Source organism: Rhinoderma darwinii, chromosome 4 (assembly GCF_050947455.1).
Source record: "Rhinoderma darwinii isolate aRhiDar2 chromosome 4, aRhiDar2.hap1, whole genome shotgun sequence".
NCBI classification, from domain to species: domain Eukaryota; kingdom Metazoa; phylum Chordata; class Amphibia; order Anura; family Rhinodermatidae; genus Rhinoderma; species Rhinoderma darwinii.
In genome coordinates, this window is record NC_134690.1 from 28,655,775 (window position 1) to 28,672,563 (window position 16,789).

A 16,789-nucleotide genomic window follows, 5' to 3' on the forward strand; every position below is an offset into this window, starting at 1 on the left:
TGACAGGTTCTATAAACTACACCACACAGGAAAGCTGACAGGTCCTCTATACTACACCACACAGGAGAGCTGACAGATCCTCCATACTACTCCACACAGGAGATCTGACATATCCTCTATACTACATCACACAGGACAGCTGACAGCTCCTCTATACTACACCACACAAGAGGGCTGACAGATCCTCTTTACTACACCACACAGGAGAGCTGGCATGTCGTCTATACTACACCATACAGGAGAACGGACATGTACTCCATACTACATTACACAGGTGAGCTGGCAGATCCTCTATACTACACCACACAGGAGAGCTGACAGATCCTCTATACTACACCACACAGGAGAACTGACAGCTCCTCTATACTACACCACACAGGAGAGATGACATGTCATCTATACTACACCACACAGAACTGACATGTCCTCTGTACTACACCACACAGAAGAACTGACAGATCCTCTATACTACACCACACAAGAGAGCTGACAGCTCCTCTATGCTACACCACACAGGAGAGCTGACAGTTCCTCTATACTACACCACACACGAGAGCTGACAGATCCTCTATACTACACCACACACGAGAGCTGACAGATCCTCTATACTACACCACACAGGAGAGCTGATAGATCCTCTATACTACACCACACAGGAGAGCTGACAGCTCCTCTATACTACACACAGGAGAGCTGACATGTCCTTTATACTACCATTCACAGGAGAGCTGAAATATCCTCTAAACTACACCAAACAGCAGAGCTGACAGATCCTCTATACTATACCACACAGAAGAGCTGACAGATCCTCTATACTACACTACACAGGAGAGTTGACATATCCTCTAAACTACACCACACAGGATGGCTGAAAGATCATCTATACTACACCACACAAGAGAGCTGACAGATCCTCCATACTACACCACTCAGGAGAACTGACAGATCCTCTATACTGCACCACACAGGAGAGCTGACAGATCCTCTATACTACACCACACAGGAGAGCTGACAGATCCTCTACACTATACCACACGGGAGAGCTGACAGCTCCTCTGTACTACACCATACAGGAGAACTGACAGCTCCTCTATACTACACCACACAGGAGAGCTGACAGATCCTCTATACTACACCACACAGGAGAGCTGACATGTCATCTATACTACACCACACAGGAGAACGGACATCTCCTCTGTACTACACCACACAGAAGAACTGACAGAGCCTCTATACTACACCCCACAAGAGAGCTGACAGCTCCTCTATGCTACACCACACAGGAGAGCTGACAGTTCCTCTATACTACACCACACATGAGAGCTGACAGATCCTATATACTACACCACACACGAGAGCTGACAGATCCTCTATACTACACCACACAGGAGAGCTGACAGCTCCTCTATACTACACACAGGAGAGCTGACATGTCCTTTATACTACACCAAACAGCAGAGCTGACAGATCCTCTATACTATACCACACAGGAGAGCTGACAGATCCTCTATACTACACAGGAGTGTTGACAGATCCTCTAAACTACACCACACAGGAGGGCTGAAAGATCATCTATACTACACCACACAGGAGAGCTGACAGAGCCTCTATACTACACCACTCAGGAGAACTGACAGATCCTCTATACTGCACCACACAGGAGAGCTGACAGATCCTCTATACTACACCACACAGGAGAGCTGACAGATCCTCTATACTACACCACACAGGAGAGCTGACAGCTCCTCTGTACTACACCATACAGGAGAACTGACAGCTCCTCTATACTACACCACACAGGAGAGCTAACAGCTCCTCTATACTACACCACACAGGAGAGCTGGCAGCTACTCTATACTACACCACACAGGAGAGATGACAGCTCCTCTATACTACACCACGCAGGAGAGCTGAGAGCTCCTCTATACTACACCACACAGGGGAGCTGACAGATCCTCCATACCACACCACACAGGAGAGCTGACATGTTGTCTATACTATACCACAAAGGAGAACTGACAGATCCTCCATACTACACCACACAGGAGAGCTGACAGGTTCTCTATACTACACCACACAGGAAAGCTGACAGGTCCTCTATACTACACCACACAGGGGATCTGACATATCCTCTATACTACACCACACAGGAGAGGTGACAGATCCTCTATACTACTCCACACAGGAGATCTGACATATCCTCTACTACACCACACAGGAGAGCTGACAGCTCCTCTATATTACGCCACACAGGAGAGCTGGCAGATCCTCTATACTACATCACAGGAGAGCTGACAGCTCCTCTATACTACACCACACAGGAGGGCTGACAGATCCTCTTTACTACACCACACAGGAGAGCTGACATGTCATCTATACTACACCACACAGGAGAACGGACATGTACTCCATACTACATTACACAGGAGAGCTGACAGCGCCTCTATACTACACCACACAGGAGAGCTGACAGATCCTCTATACTACACCACACAGGAGAGCTGACAGCTCCTCTATACTACACCACACAGGAGAGCTGACAGATCCTCTATACTACACCACACAGGAGAGTGACAGCTCCTCTATACTACACCACACAGGAGAGCTGACAGCTCCTCTACAGGAGAACGGACATGTACTCCATACTACATTACACAGGAGAGCTGACAGCGCCTCTATACTACACCACACAGGAGAGCTGACAGATCCTCTATACTACACCACACAGGAGAGCTGACAGATCCTCTATACTACACCACACAGGAGAGTGTCAGCTCCTCTATACTACACCACATGTATATGTATGTATGGCTTTGTTTGTGTCACGTCAGTAAATTCAGAATATCTGGTAATCTGGAGGGGGTGAAGCATGACACAGGGATTCAAAGAAGTCCGAAGAGAGAATATCTGTGTCATCTCCCTTGAACTAGGCATACTACAGAGTATCAGTTGTGCCTGAAGTGTTCCTTTAAGATGATGAATAAGCTACTAATTTTAGTATAAGGGCTGGTGCTGTGCCAGTTCTGTAACATATTAATAAAAAAAAGTTACATTCCGTACATCCATGTTGGCTTGACTAATGCCTGTCAGGGGTTCAATTATACTGACACAATCCTTATTTACTATAGAATTGTATTTGTTTTTGGAACGAAGTTACAGAAAATGTATGTATATTTGTAATATATATCCAGATATTTTTTATAATATTTCTTTATTTTCTGATTGTAGTATTTTTCGAATTTTACTTCTGTACATGATTATGGGGGCAGCCATTTTGCCTGATTCTTCTGATCTGTTAACAGCAATTAGACATATGCTTTACTGCAGTCACATGGACCATAGGAACCTCTGAACTAGAGATCTTCATTGACTTTTATGGGAGAGTGTTCTAGGCATGCTCTGTGACCTGTGCAGAGGTTATTGTGCAGGGAGGGGGAGGAGAGGAGCTGTGTCCATCACTTATTATCAATGATGGATCCTGTGTTATCTATATATAGGTGTTACCTGTCAGTGTAATCCTGCCTGTGATAATAAAGAGATGACTGCTGAAAAGTGATCTCTACATAACAGGAAAGATCAGTCTATTGTGAATGGTGGACCCTGTGTTATCTATATATAGGTGTTACCTGTCAGTGTAATCCTGCGTGTGATAATAATGAGATGACTGCTGAGAAGTGATCTCTACAGGATAGGAAGGGTCAGTCTATTATGAATGGTGGATCCTGTGTTATCTATATATAGGTACTAACTGTAATTGTAATCCTACCTGTGATAATGATGAGATGACTGCTGAGAAGTGATCGCTACAGAACAGGAAGGGTCAGTCTATTATGAATGGTGGATCCTGTGTTATCTATATATAGGTACTAACTGTAATTGTAATCCTACCTGTGATAATGATGAGATGACTGCTGAGAAGTGATCGCTACAGAACAGGAAGGGTCAGTCTATTGTGAGGCTGTGGCCAGAGTGAAAATTGCTAAATTTCAAGATTTTATTGTTATTGTAGAAAATGACAAGGATAATTTAAAACAAAATGTCACCAAAAATTATTTTAAAAAAAATGTTTAACATAGAAACTGGATTTTAACAATAGGTCATTTTCTGATGACACATTTAAGCACTAAAATCATAAATCCTAACATTGAAATCCCCATTCATGGGACAGTTTTAAGCACTGCACGATCCACCCAGTAATGCTCATAAAACATCCAGAAACGCCCACTGTTGGGCATATTTACTCAAGCCCCATCCCTTTTGGGGTTTATTTAGCAGGATAGTCCCACTAAAAAGAGATTGTTGGGAGATATACTAAAATGACAATACAAGGTTGTAAGCTTCTGTCTATGACAGCAGCCATGTTCCCTGGGCAGACGACAGGCCCGAACACCACAGTATATTATATACCTTTCAGCTTGGGTTGATTCGTCCAGGCCCCCTCCTTCCTCAGGCTTCACTCACTAACACAATGTGGCACATACTAGGACTTATTTACATTCAGATTCCTACAAATAACCAAGGGCAAGTCTAATATGTCAAGAGAAATGTACAAAACAGCCACAAATAGTCCCCGTCCCTGAGCAGAGGCCGCACTCCTCCGGAGGAATAATCCTGTTGTACATTAATCAATTGTAGAATGACCCACTTGTACATTATCTAAACTGCAGATCGCTGAGGATTTTAGAGAATTGTAATTTCTGCTATAACAGTGGAGGAAAGGCCTGAAACCGGTGGTATACTAGCTGATGTGGAACTGCAACTCCCAGTATAACCTCACAGTAGAGATCCTGGGAGTTGCAAAATCACAGTTACATTCACACAGTCGCAGATTTGTTGTCGAAATGTCTGCATAGAGTTGTTTCTGCAGCAGGCACATGGATTCGTTTTTGTATGCTCTGGAGTACAATATATGATGTAACTCAGGATCAGTACAGGATAAGTAATGTAATGTATGTACACAGTGACTCCACCAGCAGAACAGTGAGTGCAGCTCTGGAGTACAATATATGATGTAACTCAGGATCAGTACAGGATAAGTAATGTAATGTATGTACACAGTGATTCCACCAGCAGAATAGTGAATGCAGCTCTTGAGTATAATACAGGCTGTAGATTCAGGATCAGTGCAGGATAAGTAATGTAATGTATATACACAGTGACTCCACCAGCAGAATAGTAAGTGCAGCTCTGGAGTATAATACAAGATGTAACTCAGGATCAGTACAGGATAAGTAATGTAATGTATATACACAGTGACTCCACCAGCAGAATAGTGAGTGCAGCTCTGGAGTATAATACAAGATGTAACTCAGGATTAGTACAGGATAAGTAATGTAATGTATATACACAGTGACTCCACAAGCAATATAGTGAATGTGTCTATGGAGTATAATACAGGCTGTAGATTCAGGATCAGTGCAGGATAAATAATGTAATGTATGTACACAGTGACTCCACCAGCAGAATAGTGATTGCCGCTCTGGAATATAATACAGAATGTTACACAGGATCAGTACATGATAAGTAATGTAATGTATGTACACAGTGACTCCACCAGCAGAATAGTGAGGGCAGCTCTGGAGTATAATACAGGATGTAACTCAGGATCAGTATAGGATAAGTAATGTAATGTATGTACACAGTGAACCCACCAGCAGAATAGCGAGTGCAGCTCTGGAGTATAATACAGGATGTAACTCAGGATCAGTATAGGATAAGTAATGTAATGTATGTACACAATGACTCCACCAGCAGAATAGTGAGGGCAGCTCTGGAGTATAATACAGGATGTAACTCAGGATCAGTACAGGATAAGTAATATAATACTCAGGTCGATTTTGCCTATATATTACGTATACAGTGTTTAAAGGTGGACATATCCTATACAGGAAATCTTTTTTGCGTTTTAAAGGAGTAAATACCGCTGTGAAATTACGCAACATAAATTGACATGCAGCGAATTAAAAAATCTGCATCGCAGGTCATTTTACATGTAAATATTTTCCGAAGTGAGTGGATGAAATTTGTTAAAATCTCATCCACTTTGCTCCTACTGTTATATGCCGTGGATTTTTCACCCACAGATCGCGTGTGAACATACCCTAAGGCTAGGGCGAAATAGCGACTATTGCCGCAACACAGGTCGCACAGCCAAAGATTGCTGGGTCCGCTGCCGTTATATTTAGTAATGAAAGTGAATGAGGACGTGCCGCAACCCATACGTTTTCGCGACAGTGACATGACAGTTGCAAGAAATCCAGATGTCGTGTCAGGGGCCTTACAACCTGGGGGTCGCAACACGGCCACATTGACTTTAATTACTGCGATGCAGCCAGTGCGACACTGTGATAACTCAGCGATCTTTGGGCGTGTGACCTGTGTTGTGGCCAAAGTTGCCATGTAGCCCTTGCCTAAATGTCCTGTCCTGCTCCCACAGCTGTATAGTTCGTTACAGTATATGAAAGTTCTTTCTTGTAAAGTGCCATGCACCTGTGTCAGCTGGTCATGATCAGGACAGGTTTTCAGCCACTGGTGAAAAACAAGAGTATTCTCATTCACTGACAGCAAACATAGATATTGACAACGATTAGAAATTTAAACACAAAGTATATTAGAAGTTGCAGATCTTCTCATTATACAACGATTAAGCTTTCTTAAACCCTTTTAAACAAATGTTTTTCATTCTACAAGGTCTGGTGTTTTTTGGATGGTACCGACACAAGGTCCCTGTAACCAAACAACGAGGAGAATGAGAACATTTGAGGCAATGCCAATAGGGGTGTTATTCCAGCCAGTGTTAATCCCCAAATCATGTCCCACAAAGAGCTGTCTAGCTTAGCACCATTTAGTAAATCTGCACATCTGTCTTATATTTGATTTAGGAGGGCACAATCTTGGCTACATTTGGTTAAATTATTTAGGGTGCGCGGAGCACGAGTCCCCCAAATATACCGTACATACTGTCTGAAAGCATTCCCTGAAAGCTGACCTTACACGGCCCAATGTTTCTTTCTGATCCTACAACCGGGCATGAATCAGACCCTACTGCTCGGTTTCTCTGCTGTGGCGCATGACGGGGCACCTATTGTGATCAATGAACATCCATACCTTTCACTGGTCTCCAACCGGGTCGAAAGCAGCACTAGACATATCTCACTGTTTCAACTAAATGGTGGGGGAGGGGAGTACAAGTGAGGTAGCCCTAAGGCCAAGTTCACACGTAGCGGATTTGCAGTGCGGGATAGATGTGGATGGTGTATTGAAAACCCCATCCACATGTAGAGGAAAAAATCAGTGCGGAATTGAGGTCAATTATGTTGCGGATTTTCTCCGCAGATTTTACCCCTTAAATGTACGCGGTGAAATCCGTAGTCAATTCATAGCTCATTCCGCAGAAAAATCTGTAACAGATGGAGATTGTGCTCTGTAATTTCCATGGATTTGCGTCAAAATCCACAGCGGATTTCTTACCATTACGTGTGGACGTACAATCAATCAGTGGCCTCCACTCTGTGGTTTCCCTGCTGTTGCTCACAACATGCCCTGACAACCTGCGGGAGGAGGGAGGGGGCTGCCGCTTTATTTTCCTAGATTCCTTTTAATAAGGAGAGTCTACCAAGCCAAAACCAGAATTTTAAATATTTTTCAAAAAATACTTAAATTAGCGCATCTATAAGAATGGCCCCTGAACTCCAAAATGATGGGCCAACACAATTCAACAATTGTATTCGCTCAATTCAGGTATAACCTATTCACCACTGGGATGAGTTGGTGAATCAATTTGCCAGGTTCAAACATCAGGAGAATAGAGCCCTGACCAAGAGCTTGCAATCTAATGCCTCATGCACGTGACAGTATGTGCCAGTCGGGTCCTGTCTGTGATCCGGGGAAAGATAGGACATGTTCTATCTTTCCACGGATCGAAAGTCGGTTCCGTTTTCATGGACCCGATTCACCCGCTAAAGTAAATGGGTCAGTGAAAACGATTGGTTGCCACTCGGATGCCGTGAAAAACGGCCCTAGTGGTACTCAGTCATGTGCAACAGGCATAAGGGAGGGGGTAATACGGCATACAGTAGGTGATACATGTGTCATTTTACTGGCCCTTTAAGAAATCAGATCATCAGAACCAATATCCTACCTTACTGGGTCCATCTTCAAACACGGACTGGTGGACATTGCATGCAAAAAGGGAATTAGGAAGGTCATTGAAGTCAGTGATGCCTTGAAAGTCTTCTTCAGTTAGATATCCAGATAAGTCCTTGATTCTGTGTATTGGATAGAACAACAGGAACTCTCCACCGCCGATAACACAAGCAAAAAAACTGGGGTCCCTCATCCCGGCAAAGTACGGGTCTTCCCTCATCCCTGGCAGGTAGAAGAAAGACAATGAAATGATGATTAGTCAAGTTCGCACCAGAAATAACAAGTTGCAAAATACATGTCCCCCCGACAACTTTTTAGGAGCTCCACCCAACATGCCCACATATATGATAGTACCCTGAACGAAGGGACGGCATCCAGTAGTCACTCAGTAGTACTAAATCATTGCAGAGACAGAACGGAGCGGCTGTCATATGACAAACACTTCCTGCCGTGTGATTGTTCCTTTTAATCAATCAATCAATCAATCAATCACTCAATCAATTTGGGGCGTCATTGGAATTTTAGACCTGTGATTATTTTCCCTCTTAGGAGTCAGGTCACTGGACCTACATCTAAATAAACTCAAGTCGGTCTCATCCTATGAATATTACGGTTCAGGAAGAACTGTAATACCATTTCCTAGCTCCCAACCATCCAGCTTTTCGAGGATTTTCCGTTAAACAGACCCCCAAAGGCGTGGGGCTTGTGCAAATATGTCTGAGCTTAAGCGTTTGCAGAGGTTTTGTAGGTGTTTCTGGATGGACCGGGGGCAGGTCTTAAAACTTCCCAGGCAAGTGGAAATTTAACTGTTGGAAGGTTTGCAAATTACTTGACTAAGGCCCAGTTCACACTAGCGTTCGGCATTCCGTTGTTCTGCTCCATCAGAGAAGCGAAAAACCAGATTGACTTTAATGGGTTCCATAGTGTTTCTGTTTGGGTGTCTGTAGGTTTATCGGAAACAATAGCACAGCATGCTACGCTATGGTTTCCGGTATACTCGGCTGGATCTTCGACGGAGGTCACTAACGGAGCCTCCAACGCAGATATGAACGAGGCCTTACCTGTCTCGGCTTATATGCCAATTAAAGGGACTGTCCAGTCTTAAACAAATAAGGCTTAAAGGAGTTGTCCCTAGATTATATGTTATCCCCTAACCACAGGATGGGTGATAACATGCTGATCAGTGGGGGTCCGACCGCTGGGGACCCCACCGATCAAGAGAACGGGAGTCCAATTCCTCCAAATGAATAGAGTGGAAGTCTATGGGACTGCCGAAGAAAGCCGAGTAATCTGCAACTATAATTTGTGTTTCAATCCCTTTAGGGCGTTTACACAGGGCGGATAGGCTGCATAAAGTTACACAGCGTATCCGCCCTGATGGCCGCAGGGTGCTCCCGGACGAAAAACAGCACCAAATTGGCCGGAAATGGACAGGAATAGGACCTGCGCTATAATTTGCGGAACGAGTGACCGATCCGCAAAAAAAACGATGTGTGCATGGCCCCATAGAAATGAAGGGGTCAGTGTGCTATCTGTTACAAAAATGGATAGCACACTGAAGAATATCACTGAAGTGTGCTTTAGGCATTATGCTGTGGATTTTCCACAGTATTTACGCTACATGTGAACCCGGCCTTAAGTTTTTTAAGATATTTGCACATTTCCTTCGAAGAGTGAGCTCTGATACACTGTAACGAGAAATGCAGATTTGTGAGCAGGACATGACCAAGGCAGATTTTCATCTTAAAACATGTTTTATATTTCAGGCTACTCTGCAGCGGATGTGGGCACATGACTTTAGAAGAGAGAGCTCTCATACACTGTAACAAGATATGCAGCAGTGTAAGCAGGACATCATCGGGATGGGTTTATAAGTTGAACTGGTTATGATCTGAATAGCGCTGTCTCCCTGATTCCAGCATCGGTTTTTTTTTCTGGGCCCCCATTCCAGAGATATGTCCCACTGTCATGTTGCCTCCCTCTAGGCTAATTTGCTGTAGTTAGCCAACAGGGCATGAACTACCCTCAAGCTGACTTACGCTGATTGGCCAGCATCAGAGGCAGGTATGCTAGCTCCGCCCTGTTGGCTAACTACAGCAAATTAGCATATAGGGAGCCAGTGGGGTCCAGGAAAAATAAAAGAAAACCAGCGCTGGAATCAGGGAGACGGCGCTATTCAGGTCAGTTACCAGTTCAACATAAACGACCTAGTTACAGGTCCTCTTTAAGCCTCTAAATGGAAACAAGAGTGGTTATATTCACTGACAACGCGTAGAGATCTTGAAAATGGAAAGGAATTGAAAGACGAAGTATATTAGAAAGTTGCAAAAAAATTTAATTTAAACATTTAGGAAGGAAAATGCAAAAAAAAAAAAAAACAATTAAAAAAGAAAAAAAACCTCTCCTTTTTCTTGGCAGCAGGTGGCCTTTATCACGTGTTCCGCACTCATCTCGGTACATTCAAGCAGCCAGTACTGTTCTAATCCCGAGAAATAATCCACATTCACACCGTGCAGTGACCTCGCCGTGATAAATTGGGTTTCATTTTAACGAAAAAGTTTTAACCTTATTAAAATAACAGAGCGCTGCTGCTGCGTGAATTCCTGGAGGTATTAGGTGTCTAAGCCTTGTTTTGTTAGCAAAGAAACAGTCACTACCCAGATAAACCTGACACCCAAATGAAAGCCTCCCCGGCACACAATGCCAGCTCTCTGCCCGCTTCTGTGTACTGGCAATGACAATACAGCGAATGACCATAGAGATACTGAGAGCAATTATCCCTGGCTGCATTCATGAGAAGCATGGGAATTCTGGGTAATTACTCTCCGCGTCCCATGTATGATATATGGACACCACTTGTCTAGTCTAGCAGCAAGTCATCTCTATGCGGCTTCTTATTAAAATACGGATATTGCTAAAATCTATAATAATTACGATGCATATTAATAGAGATGAATGGCCCGCAGCACTAGGATTTCTCCACCAAATATAAGAATCAATAACCTCCAGCTAAAGCTTTGGTGACAGGATTTTTTTTTCAATGACATGGACATTGACTCAATCATGTTAGATGGCAACACAACTGGGGTTCTTCTAATCTGGTACAACCCCTTTAAGTTCTTGTCCTTTGGAGGAAATTACATTTTGATTTGTCCCCAAAAAAAAAAATACTCTGTTTTTATCATCTGTTAATTATTAAATTTTTTTATGAAATGAACAATATCAGAAGAGAGGTCTTCAGCACGTTTACCCCAGGTTATGTATCCTCCTGATCTAGCATGTGAGGATTTCCTTGGCTTCTTACGCTCCTGACCAACCTAGCAACCTCTTCTCATTTCCTCAAGTCACTCACCTTCAGGATCTATCAAAGAGCTCCACCAAACCTCTCACCTTCCTGACCTAGCCTACTGCTCCTCGGCAGATGACTTGTCTTTCTGACGTAACAAACCATGCCACCCTGGGCTGCCTTCCCAAGTACTGACCAGCAACTTCTCCTCAAGCTTTAACCTCTGCAAGCCATTTAGAGTGCTGACTTAGTATGCAATAAGGCTTTCTACCCTACTGACCAAGCCAACAACTTCTCAAATGTCTTACTTCAAGCTTCTTACCTTTATGACCTACCCAACTACTACTCCACCGAGTCTGTCACCTTCCTGACTATACCTTTTTGACTTAATATGCAATGTCACTCTGGTCTTTCTACCCTACTAACCAACCCAGCAACTTCTCCTCGAGTTTCTTACCTTCATGACCTACTGAACTACTTCTTCACCGAGTCTGTCACCTTCCTGACCCAGCCTACAACCCCGCAATAGGTACTTACCTCTCTGACCTAATATGCAATGCAACGCTGGGCTTCCTACACGAGTACTGACCATCAATTTCTGGTCAAGCTTCTTACCTTCATGAGCTACCAAACTACTTCTACACCAAGCTTGTTACCTTCCTGGCCCAGCCTAAGACCCGTCTTTAGGTACTTACCTTTTTTACTTAATATGCAATGCTACCCTGGTCTTCCTACCCAAGTACTGACCAGCAACGTCTCTTCAAGCCTCTAACTTTGAATGCCATTTACATTCCTGACTTAGTATGCAATGGCATCCTAGACTTTCTACCCTACTGACCAAGCCAACAACTTCTCTTCAAGCTTCTTACCTTCATGACCTACCCAACTACTACTCTACTGTGTCTGTCACCTTCCTGACCCAGCTGACAACACTTCTATAGGTACTTACCTTTTTTACTTAATATGCAATGCCACTCTGGTCTTCCGAACATACTAACCAACCCAGCCATTTTTTCTCAAGCTTTTTACCTTCATGACCTACCAAACTACTTCTCCGAGCATGTCACCTTCCTGGCCCAGCCTACAACTCCTCTATAGGTACTCACCTTTCTGACTTAATATGCAATGCCACATTGGGCTTCCTACCCAAGTACTGACCAGCAACTTCTTCTCTAGTATCTTATCTTCATGACCTACCCAACTACATTTCCTCCGAGGCTGTCACTTTCCTGACCCAGGCTACAACCCCTCTATAGGTACTTATGTTTTTTACTTAATATGCAAAACAATCCTGGGTCATACCTACCCAAGTACTGACCAGCAACTTCTCCTCAAGCTTCTTACCTTCATGACATACTTCTCTGCAAGCCACTTACATTCCTGACTGAAACATTGCCATTCTGGGAGTCTTATCCAACAGGCCAACCCAGCAACTTCTTCTCTAGCTTCGTATCTTCATGACCTACCCAACTACCTATACATACCTCACTTATCCAGCATCTTCTCTACAGGCCACCTAAATTTCTAATTTGGCATCCAAAGCCATCGAGCGAAAGTTCTTCTGCGGCTAAAGACCTTTCAGACCTACCCAACATCTTTACCCCAGGCCTCTTAGCTTTAGGCCTCATTTACACGAACGTGTGCGTTTTGCGCGCGCAAAAAACGCAGCGTTTTGCGCGCGAAAAAGGCACTTGACAGCTCCGTGTGTGATCCGTGTATGATGCGCGGCTGCGTGATTTTCGCGCAGCCGCCATCATATAGATGAGGCTAGTCGACGTCAGTCACTGTCCATGGTTCTGAAAGAGTTAACTGATCGGCAGTAACTCTTTCAGCACCCTCGACAGTGTATTCCGATCACCATATCGAGTAACCTGTTTAAAAAAAAAAGAGGTTCGTACTTACCGAGAACTTCCCGGCCGTTGCCTTGGTGACGCGTCCTTGGTGACGCGTCCTTGGTGACGCGCCTCTCTTGACATCTGGCCCCTCCTCCCTGGATGACGCGGCAGTCCATGTGACCGCTGCAGCCTGTGCTTGGCTTGTGATTGGCTGCAGCTGTCACTTGGACTGAATTGTCATCCCGGGAGGTCAGACTGGAGGAAGAAGCCGGGAGTTATCGGTAAGTCAGAACTTTGTTTTTTTTTTACACGTTCACGTATATTGGAATCGGAAGTCACTGTCCAGGGTGCTGAACCAGTTTAACTCTTTCAGCACCCTGCACAGTGACTGTCTCCTGCCGGGTTCGGTCAAAACGAGTTCGGCCGAACCCGGTAAAGTTCGGTTCGCTCATGTCTAAGACACTCCGTTCGGATGTTTGTAAACAGAAAAGCACGTGGTGCTTTTCTGTTTACATTCAGTTTGACAGCTCTTGCGCGAATCACGCAGTTCGCACGGAAGTGCTTCCGTGCGACCTTCGTGGTTTCCACGCACCCATTGACTTCAATGGGTGCATGATGCGCGAAAAACGCAGATTTTTAGAACATGTCGTGAGTTTTTTTCAGCGCACTCACGCTGAGCAAAACTCACGGACTGTCTGCATGCCCCCATAGACTTGTATAGGTCCGTGCGACCCGCGTGAAAAGCACGAGCGTCGCACGCGCGTATATTACGCTTGTGTAAATGAGGCCTTACAGAGTATCTATCGGAAGCATAACACAAGACATAATGATATCAATGACCATTAATATGAATAACACCAGTGACTTCTTGCAAAATACTAGAACCATGAGATACATATAGATACTATAGAACATTCATCTGTTGTCTCCATGGCTGTATATTCAATATAGATGCATTTTTATTTTTTTTTACTATTTATTTATTTTTTGCTCCTTTTCTTTATGATATTTTTCATAATAGTAACAGAGGAGAATGAATCTCCTCTATTCGGCTGGCAGGGCATGCTGGGAGTTGTAGTTATGCAACAGTCGGAGAGCCACTTCTGTAGGGTAACACGTAAGTGCACAGGGCAACACACACCATAAATATATCCATGAATGTACTTTCCCTCAAGGGTACGCTGTATATTTCCTATACATACTACATTGTGCAACCAACCTCCTACTCGCTATAAATACCATGTACATTATTCCAGGGAAAGCGGATTCCAGAAATATCCTTCATCCTCTCCACAGGGGAATATACAATCTGGTCCCTTCACCCCTCCCACCTCCAATAAATAGCACCAAAAAGGTGTATAGGAATTGTAATTGGAAATGTACTAATGTCAGGTCTGCAAATAATATTTCTATAAACATCACATTCTGATGGCAGAACTTAACGATTATACAGAGATGAGCGGCACAACATGGGCGCTGCTTATCTTTTCTGCAGATTGTTCATCTCCTGTGTCGACCACTGATTGACTGACATATAGTGCTTGTTCTTTCATGTATATCCTGCCCTGTCTGATGGCGGCATAAAGAAGTGACAGACACACTTGTCAGGTTAATGTGATGTCGTTTCTGGGTATTTAGTAGATATATTTGTGGCACGCTCTTAGCGCGGCAATTTTGAGTCCAAGTATATTCATATATTATTGCTGCCTCCGCCTCTCCTCGCCCTCCAGTCGCTGATTGACACTTTTCTCCGTATTACTGTACATAGGGAAAAAAGTGTAGTTAGCGGCTGTAGGGCGGGGAGAGCCGGGGCAGCGTGAATATATCAATTTACTTAACCGCACGCCACAAGTATAACTACTAAATACTCAGAGACTGCATCACATTATCTAATAAGTGACAGCACGCGGAAATCAGCGCGTCTCATTCTCCAACAGGGCAGCATAGATATGTGACAGATCTGCTTTAAGAAGAGGTTCTTCAGCAGTTGCCGTTTTTATTATACAGAACTGTGCCCTAGGTGCTGCTAAACCTCATAATATACACCTCAGCTGCTGCAGAACATCATAATACAGACCTCAGTTGCTGCAGAACATCATAATACACAACTCAGATGCTGCAGACCCTTATAATGCACACCTCAGCTGCTGCAGAACATCATAATACACACCTCAGCTGCTGCACAACATGATTATACACCCTTCAGCTGCTGCAGAACATTAGAACACACAGCTCAGCTGCTGCAGAACATCATAATACATACCTCAGCTGTTGCACAACATGATTATACACCCCTCAGCTGCTGCAGAACATTATATTACACAGCTCAGCTGCTGCAGAACATTTTAATACAGACCCTAGTTGCTGGAAAACAATATAACACACCTCAGCTGCTGCAGAACATCATAATACACCTTGAGCTGCTGCAAAACCTCATTATACACACCTCAGCTGCTACAGAACCTCATTATACACCTCAGCTGCTGCAGAACCTCATTATACACACCTCAGCTGCTGCAGAACCTCATTATACACACCTCGGCTGCTGCAGAACCTCATTATACACACCTTGGCTGCTGAAGAACCTCATATACACCTCAGCTGCTGCAGAACCTCATTATACACACCTCAGCTGCTACAGAACCTCATTATACACCTCAGCTGCTACAGAACCTCATTATACACACCTCAGCTGCTGCAGAACCTCATTATACACACCTCGGCTGCTGCAGAACCTCATTATACACACCTCAGCTGCTGCAGAACCTCATTACACACCTCAGCTGCTGCAGAACCTCATTATACACACCTCGGCTGCTGCAGAACCTCATTATACACACCTCAGCTGCTGCAGAACCTCATTACACACCTCAGCTGCTGCAGAACCTCATTATACACACCTCAGCTGCTGCAGAACATTATAATACAGATGCTGCCGGTCCTTTTTATGACACGAATGAGGGCGTCTTATACCAATTAATAAGTGGTGAAGTGGAATTTTCACCTTAGTATTGAAAACGAAGTTCTGCAGCAGCTGAGGTGTGTTTTATAAGGGATAATGTGGCTTTGTGCTTTTATATGGTCACAACTCCTCAGTGACTGGTAATATTATTAGATTTGACTTCACCTGATACCTTATTCTAGATATAACGTGTCTGCCATAGGTATATGCTGGTGATCCCCCTCTATGACGTCCATAGTCCCAAATAGGATCTGTCCTGATAATGTATATAGTACAGTATTCATCATACTAACCTTTCCCATCATCGTGTAGGATAAATGAGGCTGAACATGAATAATGGCGGAGATTTAACTAAACTGGTGCAAAGGAAAAGTGGAGCAGTTGCCCATAGCAACCAATCAGATTCCAGCTTTCATTTTCCACAGGCCCTTAGGAAAATGAAAGCTGAAATCTGGTTGCTATAGGAAACTGCTCTGCTTTTCCTAAAGTGTATAAAACACCCCCAAACGTGAACACAACCCCCGAGTATACACTATATACTGGTAACATGGGCGTTACTAT

The 16,789-nt window shown here is 43.9% G+C and overlaps 1 protein-coding gene across 2 annotated transcripts in view; it reads right to left on the reverse strand.

Annotated features, from left to right (window-relative positions):
• Nucleotides 1-16,789, reverse strand: part of RCAN2 (regulator of calcineurin 2) — a 105,921-nt gene that overhangs the window by 84,495 nt on the left and 4,637 nt on the right. Inside the window, exon 2 of one of the 2 annotated variants that reach the window (XM_075860951.1) lies at nt 8,141-8,370. In XM_075860951.1, coding sequence (XP_075717066.1) covers nt 8,141-8,365 — 225 coding nt within the window. In that variant the 5' untranslated portion in view covers nt 8,366-8,370. The remainder of the gene's footprint in view (nt 1-8,140; nt 8,371-16,789) is intronic. The other variant, XM_075860950.1, reaches the window with a different exon arrangement.